Source organism: Lipophrys pholis (genome assembly GCF_963383615.2).
Source record: "Lipophrys pholis genome assembly, chromosome: 7".
Taxonomy (NCBI): Eukaryota; Metazoa; Chordata; class Actinopteri; order Blenniiformes; family Blenniidae; genus Lipophrys; species Lipophrys pholis.
The window spans coordinates 13,265,202-13,289,066 of NC_137638.1; the positions used below are offsets into that span (position 1 = coordinate 13,265,202).

Below are 23,865 nucleotides of genomic sequence, written 5' to 3' on the forward strand. Positions count from 1 at the left end.
TTGCTTGTTTCTTCTTTCTCATCCATGTTGTTGAAGTGTGTATACCCAGAGAGTAGGCTAAATCAGACCGTCTTGAAGCTGGATAAATACAGGGACACTTGGTCTATTCCCTTTCAGAACAAATTATGCAACAGTTAGGTATACGTAAACGTGGGATAAAAGAAAGGCCAGCATGAGGCATCCGCGGTAACCGTAATAATCTGCCTCGTAGCGTTCAATGTTTCCTTTAACTATTTGATGTGACTAGTGTTTTCGTTCAGTGAGGTGCTCCATTTGCTGAATCATGTCTCTCAACAAACGTTTCTCTCCTGTCTTTCAGGTACAAATTGATTCGCAGGCGGGTCATTTGGCTAATAGGTCAGTGGATTTCCGTCAAGTTCAAATCTGACCTTCGACCTTTACTCTACGAGGTCATCCTCAGTCTCATGCAGGATCCCGACTTGGTGGTAAGGAATTGACATGTCATAAGGCCATTTTCTATTTATTTTTATGGTGTTGTTTTGGCTTTTAACTGCTTATGAGTGGAGTGTCTGCTACCATCCTGGAAAACATTGGCTTCCTAATGACTGAGATGGGCTTTTAGTGAAAGTGCACAGTCAGCTACACAAACACAGTTCTCTGCCTAACAGCATGGAACCACAGCTATTATGCCACCAACTTTCCACAAACAAGGCAAAACACTGTCTGGGACTGTGATGATATCTCATTTCTTATCTTACCATTTTACTTTTGTTTAACATTTCTTTTTTCATATTCTCTGCATAAATATAAATTAACATTGTTTGACACCTTTTTTTTTTTGTTGTAGTTGTGACCTTAATAAGTCCCCTCTCATCCTGTTTTGCGAATGTAGCTATTAATATGCCTCGCTCATCCACAGTTCACATTACATCTGGTCGTTGTTGGCTTTCCTGCCTCGTGAGACGTTTACTTGATTGATGTCTTCTCATTCTTTGTGGGTTTTGTGCAAGTTATTTGCTTCCCGTGATTTATGTGAATTGCTGCTGCAACACCGTAATTTCCCCTTAGGAATCAATAAAGTAATTCATCTACAGAATCCATACAAACGAAACTGGAAGACTTGGAGCATGATTACAGTACATTTCAGGAAGGCCTTGCTATCAGTGACCCACTGCTATGATTCACTTCGTTCACGTAAAATGTGTCATTCCCGGTCTTACTTGAGTCCTTAAACTTTAAAATACATACAACGGTTTAATTTACCCAAAGCTTTTGTTGCAGCGAATGAGATTGTCAGTCATCTGCATTGAGAACTTGTTTCAATTAGATTTCTCAGAAAATTCAGGCTATTTTATTTTATCATCTCTTTTAAAAGTGAGGAAAAAAAGAGCTCGAGGCAAAGCTCGGCCTCACCACTTCAGGGGCAGTGTGGAGCAGGATTAAAGATACAGGGTTCAGGCGGTCGCTCTTCCCCAGCATGATTTATAAAAATAAAAAAAACTTTCAGTGAGAAACCTATAATTTAAAAAAAAACTTTAATTAAACTTTAATTCACACATTTAAGTGTGATAGAAAATCTTCAATGATGATGACAGATGTAGTGCGAGTCATAATAGTTTACAGACTTGCTAGAGAGTTAAAACAATACTATTGTGCATTTATTTGCATTGGTAAGCGCAATTCTAAGTGATGAAAAACACAAGCACATCTAGCATTTACAGAAAAATTCATAATAGCTATGAGATGAAGTATCCATTGTAATGGTTGGCCATATTGAATTTAGTTTACGCAACATCGTTTTCAGGTGAAAACAGAAAACCTTTGTCACGTTTTGGCTGTCTGTCGTCATGGCAACGGTGCTCAAAGACAATGAAAATGGAACTTTTTGAAAAAGGCTGGAGTCGCTGGACAATAACAACAATGGCGGCCTCCACAGTGACATGACTTCCAGTCCATATTCTTCTGGGACTTGGTAGTTCTATTGTTGACGTTCACCCGTTACAGTTATCCAACTTTAACTGTACTGTCTGTACATGCGAATGCCCATGTACTCGCCATTTTTAATGTTTGAAGCGTATTGTTCTCTGCACGTATGTCTGTGGTTTCTATTCAAGAACAATCAGCACCCGCAAGTGGCCCAACACTGAATCTTTTCTTCGTTTCGGTTTACATTGGGATATACAGTGTGTATATATATATATATATATTTGCTCTTTGTAACAAGATTTTTCTATTTCGACTTCCTCAGGGTTGATTTTTTATTCTGAATTAGCTGCATATATAAGATGTGTTTAGTGTTGTGCGGATGCATATGGGTTTCTCTCTAACGACTTTGTTTTGATCATCTTTTTTTGAGCATATGTCTCTGCATAGCAGGACAACGCATCACTGTACATCTCAACGCATTTCCAGTCTATCTATAACCAGAGTCACGTTTTTTGGTCTTCTAGGCTTTAACTTGCTGCCACTATTCTTCATAAGGCCTTATCTTGAGTATTTGGCTTTGGGAACGCTTTATTCTTTTTTTTTTTTAAAGGTTCCCTTGCTTTTCGGACATCATTTATTTAAATTTTCAACATACCGAGAAGCTGTCTTGGTAGATCTGATGGCCGCTGATTATTAGGACAAAGTATGAGATGTTGAAATATCCTCAAAACTTTATAGTGTCCATTGTCTGGTACTTCTTCACAATGATTGTGAACAAGTTAACTCCCCACTGTGGCAATTAATACATAAGACGATTTCCGCAACTTCTTCTTGTTAAAAATGTTCAAAGAAATACTTGATTTCTTTCTTTGTGCGTCTTTGAGCTCCTATCACTGCATTTGAAGTTATTCATGAAGAAATAAAGATTAATGTCATTGTACAGTACAATTGGGGTTTCAATGTAATTGGGATTAAAGTGTGATTAATGTGATCTTCTCCAAAAGACTGTACACATGAACTACATGTCCTGGTTAATTTAATTTAAAAAGAAGACTCATATTGTAAGAATGATTTGTGCAGCGCGCTGATATTAATTACACGTTCCCAGATGTGGCCTATACTGTGATGCATCACCCACTTTGTACTCAGGCTGACACTCAGGACATAAAATAGGATGGAGAGTCCGTGAACTTTTTGTTTCCCGTGTTCACCACCAGACCACCTCTCTAAGGGAGCTGAAATCACATTATTATAAATCCCACTTAACTTACAGATAGCGTCTGTGCTCATCTCTATATTTCAACGGTGATGTACTGGTTTGCTACAGACTTGAGAGAAAGTCACGTATGTACTTCTGCTCCCAAACAAATGTGCAAAGGGTGCCACTGTGTACTTTGTGTCTATAAATTTAATTTGAATTTGGCTAATGATATTAAATGATTTGGATTTCTGTTTTTGCATTCACCTTATTGAAGCCAACGGGATGTCGACATTACTCATGCTATCAATTTGGCCAAAGGTTTATTGGGGCAAGAAGGGCTTTTGCAGTTTCACTTATCTTTTTTTCATGTGCACTTGCTGTTACATCACTGACTAGCTCACCAATCACCTCACGGTTCCTAATCAATAATGTCTGGGTCAATTAGAATCTCTCGGGCAAAATAAATTATTGATCATTAACTTTTAATGGGCGAATAGAGAAAACTACCCTCTGTAAATCAGCCCTATTGATTATCCATATCTGTAAAAACAATGATGTGGTAATTCTTGTTCAGCTGCAAAATTAAACTTGCAAAACAAATTCTGTTTATCTCAGATGTTTCAGCTTCATTGAAATTGAACAATTGAATACTTTAGGTTTCCCTCAGTGAGCGTCACCTGTCATTCAACTTGTAGCAGCATCGAGTTATTGTGCTCCACGCTTAATATGAATGAGAGAATAGAACAAGTTGCAAAAACTTTTTTTTTTTTTTTAAATATATAATTGAAATTGAAAACCATGTGAGTTAGTGGCTTTCAGTTTGTCCACTTAGAAACGCATTTAAACTTAAAGACAACACACCTCCATTGACCTCGTCTGAAAATTCTTCAGATGTACATTTTCTGCTTTCATAATAATCCTCCCCTATATTTTTCAATACTCTTTTAAGGGATATAATCATCATCTGACTTAAGAAGAAGCATAATGCAGTGATCTACAGGTAGATGTTTTATTGACATTAAAAACTAACATTGACTTTGAGATGATGTAAGTTTTAAGTAAGAATCAAAATGAAGACAATAAGTGTACTTTGGTCTTTTTCCCTAAAGAACTTTGCATATTTGTAAGGTCGAGTTAGTAATTTGTTACTAATATTACTATCCTTGTATTTTCATTTTTGTTCAATATATAATGTGTCATTGTAGACTTTCCTGTTTAGCAGCTTATGTTATGTTCTTAGATGCTTTTGGGGATTTTTGAAGAATACAAATATCGAGAATAAACACATTTTCTGTAGAAATACCACACACTGGAGGAGCTCTCTGTGTGTGAGAGACAAAGATGTGCGTGCACACACTTTATTGGCATCCATCAGTGGCATTCATGGGCTGAATCACAGATGCCTGTTGCGTACATTGTGCCAGTTTTTCCTGTCCTCATTTCCTACAGCGCACTCGCCTCCTTTCTGTCTTGCAGCTGCATTCTTCTCTAATATTTACTCACAGACTCTGAGAGGCTGCTAAAAATAATAAGCGTGGCAAGTTTAACTCTTTATGCCCTCAGGACATTCGCTCTCCCACTGGGTGATAATATTTTCCAGAATTTGAGGTGACGTTTGACGGCATCAAAGTGACGTTTTAACCAACGGCCCATTTTATTTCTGATCTTCTTTGACTTCAGACAGTTTCATTGTTATTGCTGTAATAAGAACAATAATTACAATATGATTGATTTTATTATTATAAGGGACAATCCACGTCATTCCAAGACTGAAATTAAAACCTAATAGCCAAGAGAAGGAAAGAGGATTGTCGTAATCTTTTTACCGATTTATATTTAAAATAAAAATGTAGAAAAGTGACAGAAATACAACAAGCACAATTATAGTAGTAACGTATATACATACATTTCTGTAAATGTATAGATATTAAAAATACAATACAACCATACACACTTAAATATATTTGTTTTGTTTTCCATCACCTATTAAGGGACTGTTTAAAATAACTGATGAAGTAACTATATACTATAAGAAATGCATTTAGAGTGTATCACCATGTTAAAGCCCTAATATCAGCTGAGTGTAAAATAAAATACGACGGATCGATCTTTAATAAATGAAAGGTAAACATAGGCAAAGTGACAACTTATTGTCGGCAAGAAAAATGAATGATTGAGTTTTTCCTTTCTTCCCAACCCATTCATATATCCTGCCTGCTTTGTGAGCAGCTCTGCTCTGTTGTGTGATTGCGTCGTTTTTCCAGTCCAAAGAGTGGTAGTTGGATCCCCGATCTCATTCTGTGTGTCAAGCTGTCTTTGGGCATGACACTGAACCTCAAACAGCTCCCACTGGAGGTCGAGATACTTGCAGGGCAGCCATTTGCATTGGTGCGTGTGTGTGTGTGCGTGCGTGCGTGCGTGCGTGCGTGCGTGCGTGCGGTGTCTGAAGTGGTTTAATACAAAAACGAAAAGCACCAATGTAACTCAAGATTGCCGGTTGCTGAAATCCCAGCTGACGATGAGTGGAGGTTGCGAACACAGGGAGACAAACCACATACGTTCACACCGACAAGCAATTTAAAATCACCAGTTCAAGTGAACTGCATGTTTTGGTACTGTGGGACAAAAGAGGAGTATCTAGAGAAAACCTCTGCTCGGGAAAAAAAACATTTAACGAGAGGTCCTCACGCCCGGTCTTCAACCAAGAACATTTTGGCTTTAAGGTGAGGGTGTTGACCGCTGGTCCACTGTGCGGTCCCCTGTTGATTCCCGTATTGTGCCGTATTATAGCGTGGTATATTTCAACATTGCTTTCTTTCCATAGTCTCACTGCACACGCCGACACAAACTTTTCCTCGTCGTTCAGGCCGCACAAATGTTAAAAACTTGTTTTCCATTAAAATCCTAATCTCCCTCTTAATCACCACGCAATCTCTTTCCTGAATCTGAATGATCTGGATCTGGCTCACAGTTCCATGTGATTTCATTTAAATTTGAAACAATTAAACTGGTATTTGCTTCATTCGTTTCAGGCAGATCAACGGTAATCTTTTCTACTCGCATGAATACCTGAGAAGTGTTTGCTACAGTACATTTAGAAACAAACCAGCTGCAGCCGCTGCAGTTTGGCCGAGCTATGATTGTTGTATATGACAAATCCCTGTCTGTAATCCTTTATGCGTCATTACCATTTTTGTATGGACCTAGTTCTTAACCAGCTTACTCCAATTAATTGTTTTGGTTCAGTTTTTTCCTCCCACTGAATAATTTTAAGCAGTAACAGGTTTTTTTTTTTTTTTTGCCTTGTTCAGCTTCACTGAGTAAGTTTATTACAATTTTCACAGCTTGAACCTGCTGATGCTGTATTTGGAATACCTCTTAGGTATTTTGAGAATGAATATTAATGTTGCATAAATGTTTTGACTGATTCATCATCAGAAGTGTGTGTGTGTGTGTGTGTGTGCGTGCGCGAGCGAGCGAACGAACGAACGAACGAGGCCCATCTGAGAATTTCATCAAGCAATCTATTATCTTGCTGAATAGGAATGGAGTTTCTTTCATTAGTGTTTGAATTGCCAACAAGGCCAGCGCTGATGGCAGCTGATGGGGCCCCCTTCTTAGGAATCCTCATTTCGTTGCTTTCTAATATATGCAGCATTACTAAAACATCCTGCAGTACTTTAAGATCTTGCCGACATGGGAGCGTCTTCTCCAAACCCAGCGATGTCTCAAAGTGAACCGAGAGCATTTTTAAGGCTTGAATAAACCTTTTTCAGCTTTATTATTTAAACATATTTTTTTATTGAATATGAGAAAATATTTATAATTCCTGTAAAGAAAAGAAAAAAGTAACAGCTAAATAAATGCATATATTACATTTTTTGTGTGGTTTTTTTTGTTTTAGAATTGCCAATCAAATCAAAAGACAAAGATGGTTCTTTCTCCTATACCAATCTGATTTTTTTTTGTTTTTTAATCAAAAATGTATTTGTTTTTCCTCCATAATGTTTGGCTTCACATCTCATAGTTCCTAGAGAGGAATGGAGTACTGTACTTGGATGACAGTGTTCATCAATAATGACTTCCATTCATGTCATTGAACAATTTTAGAATAAATACTATTATGATTCCTAAACAATTGAACGTATTCCAACAAAATAACCGGTATTTTCTCTTCACATGCGTAAAGAGACTTTAAAGTTTGGTCATGAACATTTTAAATGTCATCAACTGAGCAGTTTCATTCTTTGACAGCATTGCAAGAGAGACGGTCAATGTTTTCCTTCATTCTTTCAAGTAGTTTTCTGCTTCTGTTTCATAATTGAGAAAAGTGACGTCTGATTGTTTTGATCCTTTAAAATAAGCAACTCGCATAAAGTGGACTGAACTTTGAAGTGAACTGTTGGGAATTAAAAGTACACAAAGCAAAAGAAGGGGGAAAAAAACAAACGACTATCCAACCTCTTACATTTGTGTTTTAAGAATCTCAGGCACAAATGAATAATTTACAATAATGTAATGACTTATTCTTTCGGTAAATTATAAGTTTCCATTAGAATAACATTTATTTAGTTATAATTACCTATAATTAGCTGTATTTATTGGTTACCACAAGTTCAAAGGTCTGTGTGACAGGAGGGTATGATGAGAACTGAACCCTGCGGTATTTCATATTTGATAGTACTGGTGCAGTACTAACAGACTAAACACTGGTCGGTCTGTGGAAGCAAGAGATAAATAATGGGGGGAAAAAACTTTTCTATTGAGGTCAAATTGGTTTGAAGCAGGACTGAGACACAATGTAGAGAGAAGGTACAGGAAGTGTTGTCTCAAAAACAAATCTCGGATTGTGTTTATAGTTGCTGATTAACAAACGGAAATAGGATGCTCCAGCAGCAGGCACAGCATGCTCATCATTAGCGGTAGATTGCCTACCGATTTAATTCATGCTGGCTGCGTTTTAAGCAACTTTAGGATCGAATGGCACGGCAAAGCTGGCCAATGCCGGTAACGATTTCAGATGATAACATTTATTTGCAGCTCTTCCCACAGAGTCGGACAAACATCAGGCAAACTTAAGGACGCAACGAGCGACACGTCTTTCTGTTACTGAACTGGGGAATTTAGTTCCCCGCGCTCTCCTCACTCATTTACAATTTTTAATCTCTTGCTCGTCCACCTGAGGACTTTCCCCCCTGGTGGACAGTTCCGGCTCCAAAAGAGTCTGACAGATCAAACTGTTTTACATATTAAGAAGCAAAAGCGTCTCATGTCACTGAAAGAGAGTTTATTTCTGTCAAGGTTTGAGATACCTATGATTTCTGTGATTACTGATTTGTTTAGTTTGAATGTGCAACCGTCTCTCTCTCTTGACTTACTAGCTTTTTTTATTTTCATGTTCCTCGACCGAGTTTATCCAAACTTTTAACCAAGTCTATTCGATTTTCTCTGCTGCTTTAAAAATCTGATAATTCTCTTCATATTAATAGAAGATCTGTGTTTTTTCGTTGAAATGAACTGTGTGCCTGTCTTTCTTTTTTTCTCTTATAGGTGCGGATTGAGACAGCGACCACCCTTAAACTCAATATCCTTGGCAAGTTTAACACTTTTTCACAGATAAGTGTGTGGGAAAGTTAACTGACCAGTCGTGTTACAGTGTGGCGCCACAGTTTGGAGCTTTGATTTGAAACAAAGGATTCGTACCGTCAGTGAGTAAGAGGGCACTGGTTTGATGCCAAAGATCTGATGCCGTTTTGGTTAAGGAAACCGAAGTCTTCTAAACTGCTAAAAGAGATAATGTGGTTTGAGCACATTTTGCTTATTTGTCTAAATTTTATATCGTTGCTCACAATTGTCCTGAATTTATATTGCTCATTTGGTAAGAATTTGTATGGCTCATTTGGTAAGATTAAAATTGCCAACATGGCGGCAAAGAAAAGCAGACAAGACTGACAAAAACTTTACTTTCTTTCTTTCATTCAAACTTTGAAACTGCACCGCCAGACTTATATCCTCACTGCATCTTACACAAAGCAAATTGAGACTACTCCAGTATGCACCGGCTTTGTTGTTGCGCATCAATATTTGATAAGCTGTTTTATTTCATCTTTAACTCTCGATCACCTGTTGATGACTTTGAGTTCCGGACAGAACAATTTCTCCCGGTGAGTACAAGCTCTGATCGCGGCTTCAAAGATTGAAGTCCGACTTCAGATTAACCAATGAAATAAATAAAGCTACTTTCCCTTATTTGTAAAGCGCGTTCTCCCGTCTCTCCGTGCAGTATCTGGAGTCGATCTTTGGGCTGCTTTTCCAGTTGTTGCAGCAGGTGACTGAGTGTGATACTAAAATGCAGGTGCTCCACGTCATCTCCTGTGTCATCGAAAGAGTGAGCATCCAGGTGAGATTTAAGATCCCCGACTGTTTTGTAACCGAGCTCACGTTTTACTTTCTCGCCCCATTTGTTTTGCCGTTATCAGATACAACCTGGGGGTTTTGATCTCGCGATATTCTTCTCTCGCTTTGTGTAAAATTACTACCAAAACAGTGTAGTTTTTGAATTTCACCTGACACCACGTGAACCCGGTGAATGCATAACATTGATTTAAAACAACAACAACAACATCTGTCACCTTGTTCAATCCTCAGACTACCAAGGTAAAACAACTTGTAATCAATGGCATAAATGATTTTTCACATTCTTCGACACTGGCAGATGTAGACTCTTTGTAAATCACAAGGCTGCCGGCAGTGCTTCCTCTGATGTCTGCTCTCATTTAAGCATGAGGATACAGTCTTCCCTTTGTTGCTGCTGTGCTTTTGTGGCTGTATAGATTTTATTTTTTCCCCTCCGCTGCCATTAAGTCAGTCTAATCCATTTAACTGCCTTGCCTTAAAAAATGACCTTCCTTTTGACCCTCTGAGGTTCTTTTCAGATCCATTTAAGCACCTTTGCTTAAAGGATTCCTCGACTTAAGTCTGTCACAGAAATGGCTTTCATCCTGGTGAACTGTCACTCCGGTTGAGTCTCACCCAGTCACTGGCCCTGACTAAACTTCTAGTGCCATTAATATTCTAACCCTGCTCACAAGGGATTTTGAACCCGCGGAGATTGGCAGCAGTTGAGAGAACCAGGCGATGAAACTACGAGTCGAGCTGGCGTTGAAATGAACATGATGACAGATAGGAGATTTAGCTTCTTTTTATTCTGTACTTACCCACAAATGTCATCCCACCAGGCTGCTTTTTGAGTCTGTTTTTCTCTCTCTGTGTCCTCCTTGAGACTGTATGTCATGTTCCTTTTTTTTTTTTTTTTTTTTTGACCGTTCCCTCTGCCCCTGGCTTGCTCCTTATGAAGGTGTAATCGAGCAAAAAATCCCAGTGCGGTGTCTACAAGCTGGCCACATAGACACTCCAGGGAATACAAAGGGTTAGGACAAGTGAGAACAAGAAAACAGCCGCAGAAGAGTTTTTGAAGTCCTTAATTCACTTCCCTACTCGGACTATATCTACTATATCCATTAATGTCATTATTCAAGATTAAGCTCCTTTGTTTTAGATGTTGTGTTATTTGTTGCAGCGAAATCTCTAAAAACATATAGGCAGTAGACTGAATAGGATTGAATGTGATGAGTTTTGCTTGCAGGTCTATATACACTGCGAAAAAGAATACGAATAAAAGAACTAGATTATACAACCTGGCACATACATTCAGGTTCAGCTTTGTTCCGGCCTTTAATCAACAGATGGTGTTGATGTGTCAGTCACTTTCGCTTCCAACTGCAGAAGTGCCGCTTCGTGAGATCATTTCAAGAGAACTCCAATGTTTACTGATCGACTCAAAAGTAAATTTGAGGGAAATGTATTTTCAGCTACCTGTCCTGTCTTTCATTTCGTCAGTTGTTTTGTTCAAACACGTTTTAAAGTAGCGGATTTGGGCTGATGGAAGCGGAGGAGTCATAAAGAGACTTGGATCTATATTTAAACCTGAAAGATGCACAACGCTTGAAGCGGCAGTGTCACACTAATTGCATAGTTGCTTGTTTTTGTTACATCCCGCATTAACTATGTTAATACACTTTCAAGGCTCAATAAGCGGCTGCTTGAGTGGTCTCTAATAAGTGTGTTTAAGGATACAATAAATATGCATACTGCTTTGCTGAGACAGCAGCAAATCAGAGAGCAGCGTTTCTCCTGTTCCAAAAGAGATTTGTTTATACATTCTCCTCTAAAGAAAACCTTTTGGAGAATATTTAGAATTTTTTTTTCAATCTGCTGGTTGAATTCTATTTCATCTGTAATGCTCTCTCCTTGTTCAGATCCGTCCTTATGTGGGCTGTCTGGTTCAGTACCTGCCCCTACTGTGGAAACAGTCTGAAGAACACAACATGCTTCGATGTGCTATCCTCACTACCCTCATCCACCTGGTGCAGGTATTGTGCATCTTCAGTTGCTCTTCTCTGTCTGTGTTTTCCACGTGTGATGATCAGTGTTTTCGATTAGAACTATCCTCAACCGCCACACAGTGTTGTCAGCTTCTGCACTTTTTTTTTTTCTTTTCCCCTTGTGTGTTGTTTCAAATCCTTTGACTTTGTTAAATTGACTCCAAGGCACTTCATTGATTTAGCGTTCCATTTCAAGCAGTATGCATCACTAATTTGTCTGAAAAATGTGTGTTTTGGTTGTATTTAAAGTATATCCCAATACCCATATGTTTACAATAGTTTCATTAGGTTTGGAAGACATGTATGAGGTTGTCCTTGAAAAATTACCTCACAACTCTTCTTTTAGGGTCCAGTCGGTGTTATTCCTATACATGTTCATATTCCCGAGTGTCAGTGAATCAAAGGTTCAAGGTCTCATTTTGTCATTTTCATGTATTCACATGTAAAAAAAAAATAACAAAACTTTTTTCTCAGCACCACCAGTGTACATGGCCATAAGAAATTCAAGAATAAAAATGTAGGAACATAAATGAAATTGTGCAGCAATATAGACAACCAAAGTGTGCAAAATAGTGTGGCAAACACAGTGCAGACAAAAATGGAACTGTAAAATATCTTTTCAATTGACAAATATTATTTTTTTTTTAATTCTTTATAAAATTGTGTGCTTTTGTGTACTTTTTACAGTGGTATGAAAAATAGTACTGATATGATGGCGAGGGGTAACATTAGGGCTTCTTGGGATAAAGTTGCGCTGGATCCTTGTTGTTGTGGCCCTAATACTGCAGAGTGTCTCAAATTACCTTTCTAACCTCCTGAAGTACTGAGCACATGTTTCTGCAGGTTTTTCATTTAGTTGCTCAGCGTCATCCATGTTTAACAAATTGGTAAATTGTTGATCTTTTGCTCCCCTTTGCATTCCACCGGGTGAAAAGGCCGCTTACACTGCAAATACTGAATTACGGGGAGTTGATTTATAATTTAGTAGGAGGCTAAATCTTGGTTGCTTCACCAGAAGTCAATAAAATCATGTACATGGACTCGGTGTATAAATGAGTTCTCACCTTTTAATTGTGACACACTAATTTACATGTAATCGACATCAACATGAAATCGTGATAGTTTAACACAATAGAGCTTGAATGGTGAAGCAGTGATCTGCTCACATCAGGATGGAAATGAAAATCTGCCAAATGTGTATTTTGATTATTTGACCTTATTCACACGTGTCGCCAGAATGCACCTCCACATGCATCCTGTGTTTGTGCTTGTAATTGGATCTTACTTCCTCGCTCTGTATGCAAATGAGCCCACACATGACACGAGCCACGACTGGAATTCCAAGTCCTGAAGAAGCACGGCTATGTCACTAATTAGTGCTGCGTGATGACACATCACGAGGACAATGAGGATCAAATGACGAAGACAAAGTAGTTACTGTGGTAGGAGTCAAATTAATTAATAGTTGTACAGGTATTATCTCCTCAACCAAGTGTGATCAGACATCCCATTGAAATAAATTAATTACATCAGTCTGGATCGGGCTATATTATCAATAATTTGTTTTGTTTGGAAAATAAAAAGGTAATGATTTGAAATTCAACCTTAAAACTTGAGACTGTAAATTTGTTTGTTTTTTTCGAAAACAAATCATTTGAGTTGCGACCCATTTACCCAACCACAATTTAAGATTGGATGTGTGATTGTTTTTGTTTTTTTAATGGAAGTGATTGTAAAACAGCATAAAAGTAAATAACATGCTATAGATTTTACACGATCAAAGATGAATCAACAAAGAAGTGAGAGGAAAGAAGTCAAAAATCCCTTCATTGTCATTACATTGTACACGGTGGCACCAGGGTTAGTGTCGTCCTGCATGATAATATATAGAACATAAAGATTCATGACAATAGAAAGTGCACAGTCAAATAAAGAGAAAACTGGAGGACCAAGTAGTAGTGAGGTAGTAAATGTACAGATATTGGTGTTTTACATGAAATATTGCGCGGAAAGATTGAAAGTTATTTAGAGTTAGACTGAGTCTCTGTGAGACGTGCTCGTTCGATCGGTCCATTCATGAGATGTATTGCGGTGGGAAGGAAACTAGGTGAAACTTCATCCCGCATACGACAGACCGGTAAGCCTTTTCCTGAGGGGAGCAGGTAGAAGTGACGCCGAACGGGGGAGTTTTGTCTTTTGCGATGACGACGGAGGCTCTGCTGAGACATCTGCTCTGATGAGGGGAGGGGACAGGCGATGATTTTCTGTGGAGGTGTGATCACTCCCTGCAGAGCCTTCCAGTCATTTGAGGTGCAGCCAGCGTACCAGAGTGTGATGCAGTACACCAGGGTGCTCTCCATAGGTGAAGGGTAGAACCCGTGTCCTCAAACCGTAGAAGAAGTGCAGACATACAGTTGCTCGCAGAAGTATTAATACCCCCTGGGCATTTTGACACATTGCAATTACAAATGTAAATGTATTTTATGGGGATGTCATGTGATAAACACAAAGTTCCACATCATTTTGAAGTGTTTTTACAAATAAAAAAGTGAAATGTCTGAATGTTGTTCCAGAGACACATTCGGGATTCTTTGTGAAGGAAAACTCGCTAAATATGGTTCTGTAACTTGGGGCAAAGGACACAATTATGAATTATTGTGTCTTTGCGGGATTGATATTCACCACCGTAAAGGGTGATATTTCTGAAAATACCACTGAGTTTATAAACTCAGATTATTCAACTGTGAAAATAAGTCAATCATCCAACTATTATTCAAAGTGCAGTTGGTCCTGCACCTCTGGAGTGGCCCCTGATAGAGTTGCGCAGCTTGTGTTTGCTTTATATCAGGATTATTTTTATTGCGCATTTTCAACGACCTCAGTTCTGTAATGTGCCCTTCGGGGTGACTCATACACACTTCTTAAAGACGGTCTTCAAACATTATTAGAGCTCAGCGTGCTCTCCGTTTTTAAACGCATGCACAAATAGCTATTGAGTTGTGACAGTATCGGCCCGGCATTCCAATGGCGAGTGTCAGCAGGACGTTCGATTCAAGCCCGTCTGGCGTTACTTTTTCATCCTGTTCATCATTCAGCGGCATCGAGTCGGCTCTGAAAGTTGGCAGACGAGCTCGCTTGTTTTCTTTTTTTTAAGCTCGATACATTTTCCTCGGAGGAGGAAATATTGTAGCTTGATGGAAAGCCGGGGTTTCGCCAACTGGACACTGACCAGGGCTCTTTTTCTTTTAACACCCTCATAAATGTAAGAGGGCATATTTAAAACCAAATTATTGTCATGGTCTCAGTGAAACATTGTTGACAACTTTTGAAACATTACACTAGAATCTCTTAGGCCCTTTCACAGATGAATGTCCTCTCTACAGCTGCGGTCACAGCTGTGCTTCCGTCGCTACAAATTGACTTCCCCAATAACCTTGAACTGACTTTACTGTAACCTGGAATCACAGTTTCACCTTGAAATGTAATTAATTTGCTGTGCAAACAGCTTTCACTCAGACGTTGAGCACATTTTCCTCTACCCGTTAAACGTCTTCCTCTTTCTCTTGTTTTCCCTGTAAATGTACCAAACAGCTGAGAAAAAACCCTAAAGTGATGGGATGCTTTGAGAGGGCAGCGTGTCAGACAGAGGTTACATTCTCATGAAGTTTCAGGGCATGTGTGAAGTAGATGGAAGTGATGGTTCAGAGGAAAAGGATTTTTGACGGCCTGTCTCGTGTCCTTGAGCTGACAGGGTCGTTGGTGTTGAGGTGAGAAAAAGAGTTTTGGTTTGTAAAAAAGACTTCTGTGGGTAAAGTAGCTTGCTTTATGCAGAAATTGATGAACCAATCGTTTGTGGTTGGTCAAGGTCATTTCAGATTTCACAGCTGATATCGAGTGTTTTGCTGTGAGGGAACCACTGCACCGCCATGCTGCCTCAAATCTTGCTGAACTGCAGTATTCATCAAAGTTTTGCATCGGTAATATTTATAAGGGGTGGAGGAAGCACTCACATTGTTTACGTTAGTACAATTAAAGACACTGGTATGAGAAAAGACTGAAAGTAGGACTGATTGAATTCATTCACTCAATTAGTAAATATGTCTGCTGTGATGTTATCATCACAAGGTGTATCCGGTCAGCTGGTCTCAGTTATATTTCTTCATGTTTAATCTAATGTAAACAACTTTTGACAAGATAAAGTACCAATTTGGGGAGAAAACTATAGTTAGAAATCCGTTATCTCAGGAGGAGGAGAGATTGTTTTTTTTGTTTTTTTTAATGTTTATTAGAATAACTAAATAAATGCTTTAGTAATTTTGGAGGAGTCATTAAAAAAAGTAATGACTGATAGAAATATTATTTATGATAAAAAGTGCTATTCTAATTTTTGAATTAGATGATGTAAAACTATAATGGATAACAACCTTTTCAGCAATCTTTATACTCTTTTCATTAAACCATCTTAAGATAATTTGTTTTCCCCCTGCCTTTTTCTTAAACAAATGAAGTTGGTTCATGCTGCCTTCTCACCAGTTGTTTACCCACTGGACCTCTTCTCTCTCCCCCTTCTTTTTCCCCTTTGTGTTTTTGCATCTCTTTCATCAGTCATCCTCCATAGAAGTTGAAACAAAAGGAGCCAGAAAAGTACTTTGATAAAGTTTTTGTACTAAGTTACTGCCCAAGTCTGACATTAAAAGACCACAATCCCTGATTTATTGGCAGTTTATGGAAAAGCCACACATGCCTTGCAGGCGGCTGTCTCTTACATTCACAGATCTCTTGCTCTCGCAGGGTACGCTCCGCCAATAGTAGTGCAGCAAGTGTTTGACAAAGGTGAGCCAGAGGGGTGTTAAGTTAAACTTCCCTCCGAATCGGTTGCACTTCTCGAGTACTCCAGTGATCTGCGAGAAACACCCGTCAACCTGAAGCACATGAAGTCGAGTTCCGAAGCTCCGTGCCTGTGTTTTCTGTCAGGTGTTCAGTTTTTTGAGCTGACTGTCCGTATTTCTGTGTTCTCATAGGGCCTCGGCGCTGAAAGCAAAAACCTGTACCCGTTCCTTCTCCCTGTCATCCAGCTAAGCACTGATGTTTCTCAGCCGCCACATGTGTATTTGCTGGAAGACGGACTGGAGCTTTGGTATGGACCCACATGCAACACACTGCAGTCGCATCTTATTTTGTCCTTGCCTTTCAGTCAAATGTATGCCCTCACATCTCATCTGAACTTCTTTTCTTTACATGCAGCAGCTCAAATGTTTGCGGAATGTGCCTTTATAAAACCATTTTAAAAAAACTTCCATAAAACCATACAGTTACTTTTAACGACAACCAACATAGTCTTTGTTTTAGTAGAAAGTACTTTTCCAGGGTTACCTTTCGTTGCTCTACGATCATCTCTGTGTGTTTTTAACTCCTTAATCTCTTCTGTGCGTGTGTGTCCGTGGAGAACATCTCTGTTGAGAGAGAGAGAGAGAGAGAGAGAGAGAGAGAGAGAGAGAGAGAGAGAGAGAGAGAGAGAGAGAGAGAGAGAGAGAGAGAGAGAGAGAGAGAGAGAGAGAGAGAGAGAGAGAGAGAGAGAGAGAGAGAGAGAGAGAGAGAGAGAGAGAGAGAGAGAGAGAGAGAGAGAGAGAGAGAGAGAGAGAGAGAGAGAGAGAGAGAGCACGCCTGGAGGACAAAGCCTCAGTCCTGTGTCTCTGTCCTGCCTTTTTATCCTGCCTGATAAACAGTCGTGCCCCAAATAGTTGTTTGCTTTGTTTACAAAGCCAGTGTCATTTTCTCTTGCTGTTATCTCGCTCCCTCCGTCTCTCTCAGTATCATGTCCCTGTCTGCTTGATGCCTATTGGGGAAAATGTGCTGACTACTTGTAGGCTTTTGATGTTTCCATCAACCCTCTTATTGCTACAATTATATTCGGGCCACATGGAGGTATTTTGACTTCATGGCTGTAGAATTGTCAACAAATAAGCACCTCTGCACCCTTTTCCCCTCAAGTTGGTGTCAGCTTTCAATATTGATTTAGTGATACTGTGTGTTTTTTGGCTGTGCATGTTACAAAATGTTTTTTCATGCTGCTGAATCTTTTCGAGGGTTGGACGGCCATACTCTGACAGTCCTTTGTGTTAGCCGTACTTCTTCATAAATAATCTTGGAGTTGTTGTTACTGAATTACTGATGTCTTTTTTTTTCCCTTCTTTTTTTTTCCTTTACACATTTTTTGTTTGTTCTCAGTTTATGTTTTTGTCATCAATGGTGCTGCAGGTCCATTAATTAAAAACAAAAAACATATTTGTGCACATTGTTATGCTCATTAAAAAGAAATCCACCAACAACCTCCATACAAACCATTTCTCTGGTTATTGATGGGAAGTTCTCAATGTCATTTATGTCATTTAAATAAATTGGAAGGTAGAGATATTGCCATATATTAACTCCAGGAAACGGCTTGCCTTTCCAGATCCATTTGGTATTTTACTATTAATAGTTTTGGTGCCTCCATGCTGGCGACAGCCAAAGTCTGGTTGTTGGATATTGTTGGTTGTCCTTTCATCCTTTCAGGAGAATTAAGCACACATGCTCCCAAAAGGATGAACTGATTAGATTTTGCTGGCGAAAGGTCAACGTCACTGTGACCTTGCATTTGACATTCAGAATTCATTGTAACCTTCCATCTACATCAAAAGATATCAAAATAATGACAAAATATTCATCAAACATGTAAGAGAAGCTTATTCAGTCCCCCTCCTCTTCTCATGGAGTTTCGTGTTGGTCCTTCGACTCCTTTGTGACAGTAATCTGAAAGAGATAAAGAAAAACAATAACGACAACTCAGGTTTTCACTCAAGTAATAATTTTTAAATAATATTTATTTAATATTTCCAGACACAAAATGAGCAGCAATGTCCCTAAATTATCAAGCGATACAGCTGCAGTGTAGTATTTCCAGTTTGTGTGTATAGACATTTTCACATGGGTGGTTTGAACCATGTCATCACCCTACTCATGTTTTCAGAAGTCGGTGCTTTATAGATTTTATTCATTTGTTAATTAATTGTTTAAATAAAAATGACGAGGACTAATTTTAATTTACTTGAACCTGTTTCAGCTTACATTATAAAAAAAGTGAACACTATATTACTTTAGTCAGCCAACATATTTCATTTTAGATTCAGGTTTATTTATTTTACATTCTTCATCAGATTTATAACGACACAATTAGGCGCCTTTTTTGTTCAAAAGACCTCTTCCTCGGTCTTTATCGTTTATCCTGTTTGTACTTCCCACCCCAGTCACTTTTGATGCAGTGTGTATTCTGCTTTATTTTTCTTCTTAGAACTTATCTCAGTTTCTTTTTGCTCTCCCTTTCTTTTTCTTTGCCCTGACCGTTTGCCTGCTGTCCTCCCTCCTTCCCTCCTCGTCGCTGTAACAGGTTGGTGACTTTGGAGAACAGCCCAGCCATCACCCCAGAGCTGCTCAGAATTTTCCAGAACATGTCAGCTTTGCTGGGTGAGCTCACATGAGATTTCTTTGTTTCCTGTCGTGTCCAGCTTTCATGTGATGTGTTGTTGTCCTTCCCACTCCAGTAACAGAGCAACACTTTGTAATATATGTTGTGTTGATAGCGAGGATGTTAAGATTATACCAGGAACAGTGTGTTATAGATCTTTTGTTTTGCATAACATCAAATGTTGCCTTCTTGTCCGAGAGGAAGTTAAATTATTTCACATCAAATCAGTTGGGGGGACAAAAAACTGAAAATAGGCTTCCAGTCCCAAAGATCAAACCGGTATTGTGATGAAACATTTCAAATTACAGAGGATTAGGAAAGATGATGCAAGCAATGCAGATGGACTTCATTTTTAGAGTTTCATTCCCGCAGGCAGTTGTTGCCTGTACAGATCACAGTCATGGTTTTGTGGTCGCCCCAAGGCATCAGAGCCACCACTCCAGGTCTGTAGGCAGCTGTGATGGGTGGCAGATTGAATGGAACTGGCTGGATGATTTATCACAGGCCCAGAGCAGTGGGACACCTCACAAGCTCCAGTCTGGAGTTGTGTGTGTGTGTGTGTGTGTGTGTGTGTGTGTGTGTGTGTGTGTGTGTGTGTGTGTGTGTGTGTGTGTGTGTGTGTGTGTGTGTGTGTGTGTGTGTGTGTGTGTGTGTGTGTGTGTGTGTGTGTGTGTGTGTGTGTGTGTGTGTGTGTGTGTGTGTGTGTGTGTGTGTGTGTGTGTGTGTGTGTGTGTGTGTGTGTGTGTGTGTGTGTCCTTCAGTGCGATGAGGAACAGTATTGATTTAGTGCTCCTGCGCATAACCAGTGAGTCAGATTAATATGGCCACAAGGGTGGCCTGATTGGCTTGCTGGAGCATTTGATCACTTATAACATAGAAAATCTGTGGGACAGCAAAGAGCAACAGACTCGGGAAGACATAGATTGATGAAATAAATTAGGATGGGGGGATTAAGAGGGTCATGCAAAGGGACATTTTAATTAAATATAACAGAAAGTGCATAAAAATGAATTATTGTACACATGGTGGCACGGAATGAATGGTTTTAGATTAAATGAGCTTCAACCTGGATGGACAGTGAGATAAGAGTAGGTCTTATCTGGTGCACAGCAGACACAGAAAAACCAAGCAAAAGGGAAGCCTTTTTGTCGTCCCCTGCTTCTCGGCAGCTTCACTTTTACACAAACCACCAAAGTTGGGTAAAGGTAACTAAAAAAAAAAAAAAAAAAAAAAAGCCACTCTAGTGATGGAGCTTATACATAAAAGTAAGCAAAATCCATCTCTCACAAGCCTTCATGTAATATGCTTTCTGTCTGGATTTAGATTATTAGTTTTTTCCCCCAAAACCAGTGAGTATATTACAAACTCTCACCAATGTTGACTAATAACACAAACACATCTATAGCATCCAGAAGTCTGACATTAACATTGAGAAATTGCTTCCACCCAAATGACGACGGCCTGTCTTAAGTGCATGCTAATCAGGAACTATATCACCAGTATGAGTGGCGTTAATGACGGCTTGAGGGCGGAGAGACGGATTGCTCCACTGGGAAGAGGCTGTCAGATCAAAGAACAAAGAGAGCGGAGAGTTGGAGGGAAATATGTAAAAGGGAAATACCTTGATGGAAGAATGATTGAGGGTTCGACACTGACTGATGGTGGTTCACTCATCCCGGTGTAGGTAAATGATGGTGGGTAGTATCACACTGGGCTACATGAGCACATATGTTAACATGCGGGAACCCACGCATTTGCATGCTTTATCTCACAATCTGTTTCTCGACACACATATTGTTTTAGGTGAGAGCTGGAACGAATACTAGTTGCAATTCTGAAGTTATTTTGTCAGCAAACATGTCGTGTAATCATCAATGTGGGCTTGTGTAAAAAAAGACTATTCTTTTTGCATGCATCCTCGAATGTGGACAAAATATCTCCGTCTTTCTCTCAGTCCTTTTTCGAAACATTATACTTATCAACATCTGTAGATAAAAGGATCAGAGGAACAGTGATGCACGGGCTGTATTTAGTAAATGCCCCCATAGGAAGGAACGTCAGTCTCTGTGGGAAAAGTGCCTCGTCAAAGTCCCAAAATCTCTGGGCAGGGTATGTGAGTGTCTTATGCACTTAATATAAAAGAATGCAGTGGTTTAGCAAAGAAAACGAGGGGCGCCACGTACGGGAGGGAAGACCAGTACTTGTTGCATAAACACGGTGCTTCCCCTGCCGTCATACTCGGCTGTTACGGGAACATGGATCTCCCCCGTTTGGTGCAGGATTTGAACTGTCGTGGCAAAAAGTAGGCGTGAATGTGAACTGTACTGGTGACAGAGTATCAGTTTCACATTTTGGTCCCTATGAAATGGGCATTCTGGTCTGCACTCTCAGGTGTGACAAGCACCCTGAGTGATGCACTTAGAAGTCTAAACATCATTGTAAAAAGGCTTTTCTATCCAGTTTGTATGTTATTGCCTAATCTAAATGAAGATAGTAGCTGAGATCTGTAATAGAGAACATCTTTTACTCTGTCGGTGACAAGGAGCATTAACCAGCTCCTTCTGGGCTCAGATAAAATGTCATCTTATTTATAATTTAGTTTGCAGTAAAGTGTTTTTCATGAGATTGAGCAATTTCATAATAACTGTCAGTACAATGTCCATTTACTTGCTGTTTTTGAGCACGCCCCTCTGTCGCGCTAATGTTGTGGAGGTTAAACTCACTTGCTTTTAACTTCTGTGGCTGATTTTTCATTTTCATAAATGCCTCGACGAGGCAATTCCTAAAGACAGTGCCAAAAACAGTCTGCATTCAGAAAGTATTTTAGGGCTTTCAGTCCTGTCGAGAATAACTTTTGAACGGGTCTGCGACTATCTTCAGAAGGGCCGTCTCCAGGGTCTGAAATGATCTATGAATCTCAGTCCGTTCAGACTCACTTTTATTTCTGCATGGATAACTTTTCCATTGTCAGGTCCTCAGATAACTTGGCTGAACCTGACCAGAGGTTTTGTGCTTTCATTTTTCCTTGAGTAATGGCAAATATTTCCTCTAATCTTAGCTGGCTTTAGCATATCTCTTTACTAGCAGTAGTTTTTTTTTTTTTTTATTATTATTTTGGGTTGACCTTTTCGAGTACTGTGTAGCTATTTTGGTTGTGAATGGACTTGACTTTCTAGCAATTAGTGGAGCAACTCAGCCGATAAGAGTTTTAAAATTACAACTGCTTGTCAGCACTTGGTACGCTCTTCATGCCTCCTTCCTTTTTTTTCTCTCTCTCTCGCTGTTTTTGTGTTATTGTAAAAAACACCTTTTTCCCCTTAAGTTACATTTGCACATTTAAAACTTATGAATTGCATCAAATGTAATTGGCAAGCCGATGTTTAGAGGGAAAATTCAGAGCTGCTCTGATGAAAGTATCCTGACATTCTACATACATTGCCTTTGCGCGTTTTGTCTATGTCGATTACATGTAATTAAAAGAACAAGAAAAATCGCTTATCTCTGCTCTTTTATCCATATTTTTTTTTGTATCTCTGGCTGGTTTTCAATGAAACATCCAGTGGTTCGCGTATTTAGTCCATGGAGGGCAGTGGAGGGATGTGGGCCATTAAGAAAGTCTGGCTCGGTAGGATGTCACAGCTTGCCAGGTATGTGGCCTGGCCTGCCTGATAAAGTGCCCTGCTCCATCACTGCTAAACTGGAGCAGCAAATTTCCTAATTAGAATGTCAAGAGCCTCGATTCGGCTAAATTGTTACGAGCCACTGTGTCCTGTATCCCTGCCGCCGCCCTCTGAACTGGGGCACGTTTCAGCTGTGTGCGCGCGTGTATGTGCGTGCGTGTGTGTGTGTGTGGGCTGAACCAATAGAGAGTAACCAGGGGAGATTTGGTCCCTGTTGACATTACGCTGATTAATAGGAGCAAGTGATTGAGCCGGGTATCCTTTTTATTTCGCTGCTCTTTTATTTTCCTGTGTTGAGAATATTGAAGAATGCCCTCCAGCCACAGGAAAACATTAGAGCTAATGAACTCTCAGAGGACTCGGATTGAAAACAGACGGAGTCATGGAAGACTTTCCTTTTATAACAAAACACTTCACTAACATCACATGTTGATCAACATGTGGGCCTTTCCTCTCAAAACTTGCTTATATGTTTTTCGAAGCTTTAACATCTATATATATATATATATATATATATTTTTTTTTTTTTTTTAACATCTTTGAATATGCAGCTAATAATTCTTTTTGTGGACACATTTTAAACAACTGCATGATTTTCACATTTTGACCGATGTCTTCATAAGTTTGGGTAGAAAAGTAAGTACATGCACTTAGAAGTTCAGTTCTTAATTACTCCATCCTGTACTTATATTTATTACCTTAGGGCAGAAGTTTCCATCCCAATAAAGTTTGCACAGGTAAAAAAAAAAAAATCTATAAGACACTTAAGGGAATTCATAGTTAACTGGAGAAACTTCCCATTGCTTTCACTTTGAAGGACCCTGCTTGTGTGTGTCTGACAATGGAAGTCCCTACTTTTCATGGTGGGAAAAAAAGATTTGGAGCCACTGTTTGAGATTCTGCGACCTACGACTGACTTTGGTTTCATGACCTTTCCGCCGTAATTTTGAGAAAATAATGGAGCAATTTTTTTGCAATGCAAAGCAGAGTTGACTGACCAACTTATCGGTGGACAATATTTCCCACAGCCAATGATTCATCCTCATGAAAGGCCTGTGAAAACTGAGGGAATCACTAATATCCCTCATAATAAAGTCTTGCCGTTAACCACACGGCTAATGTGCTCCATGGATCAATCTGGACATCTCC

At 39.4% G+C, this 23,865-nt stretch overlaps 1 protein-coding gene across 1 annotated transcript in view; it reads left to right on the forward strand.

The window, feature by feature from the left end:
• The window catches only part of ipo11 (importin 11), a 116,541-nt gene that overhangs the window by 43,378 nt on the left and 49,298 nt on the right, over positions 1–23,865 (forward strand). The window contains exons 15-21 of the mRNA XM_080467840.1: positions 320–446; positions 8,639–8,672; positions 9,212–9,252; positions 9,372–9,488; positions 11,407–11,520; positions 16,554–16,669; positions 18,959–19,035. Coding sequence (XP_080323966.1) covers positions 320–446; positions 8,639–8,672; positions 9,212–9,252; positions 9,372–9,488; positions 11,407–11,520; positions 16,554–16,669; positions 18,959–19,035 — 626 coding nt within the window. The remainder of the gene's footprint in view (positions 1–319; positions 447–8,638; positions 8,673–9,211; positions 9,253–9,371; positions 9,489–11,406; positions 11,521–16,553; positions 16,670–18,958; positions 19,036–23,865) is intronic.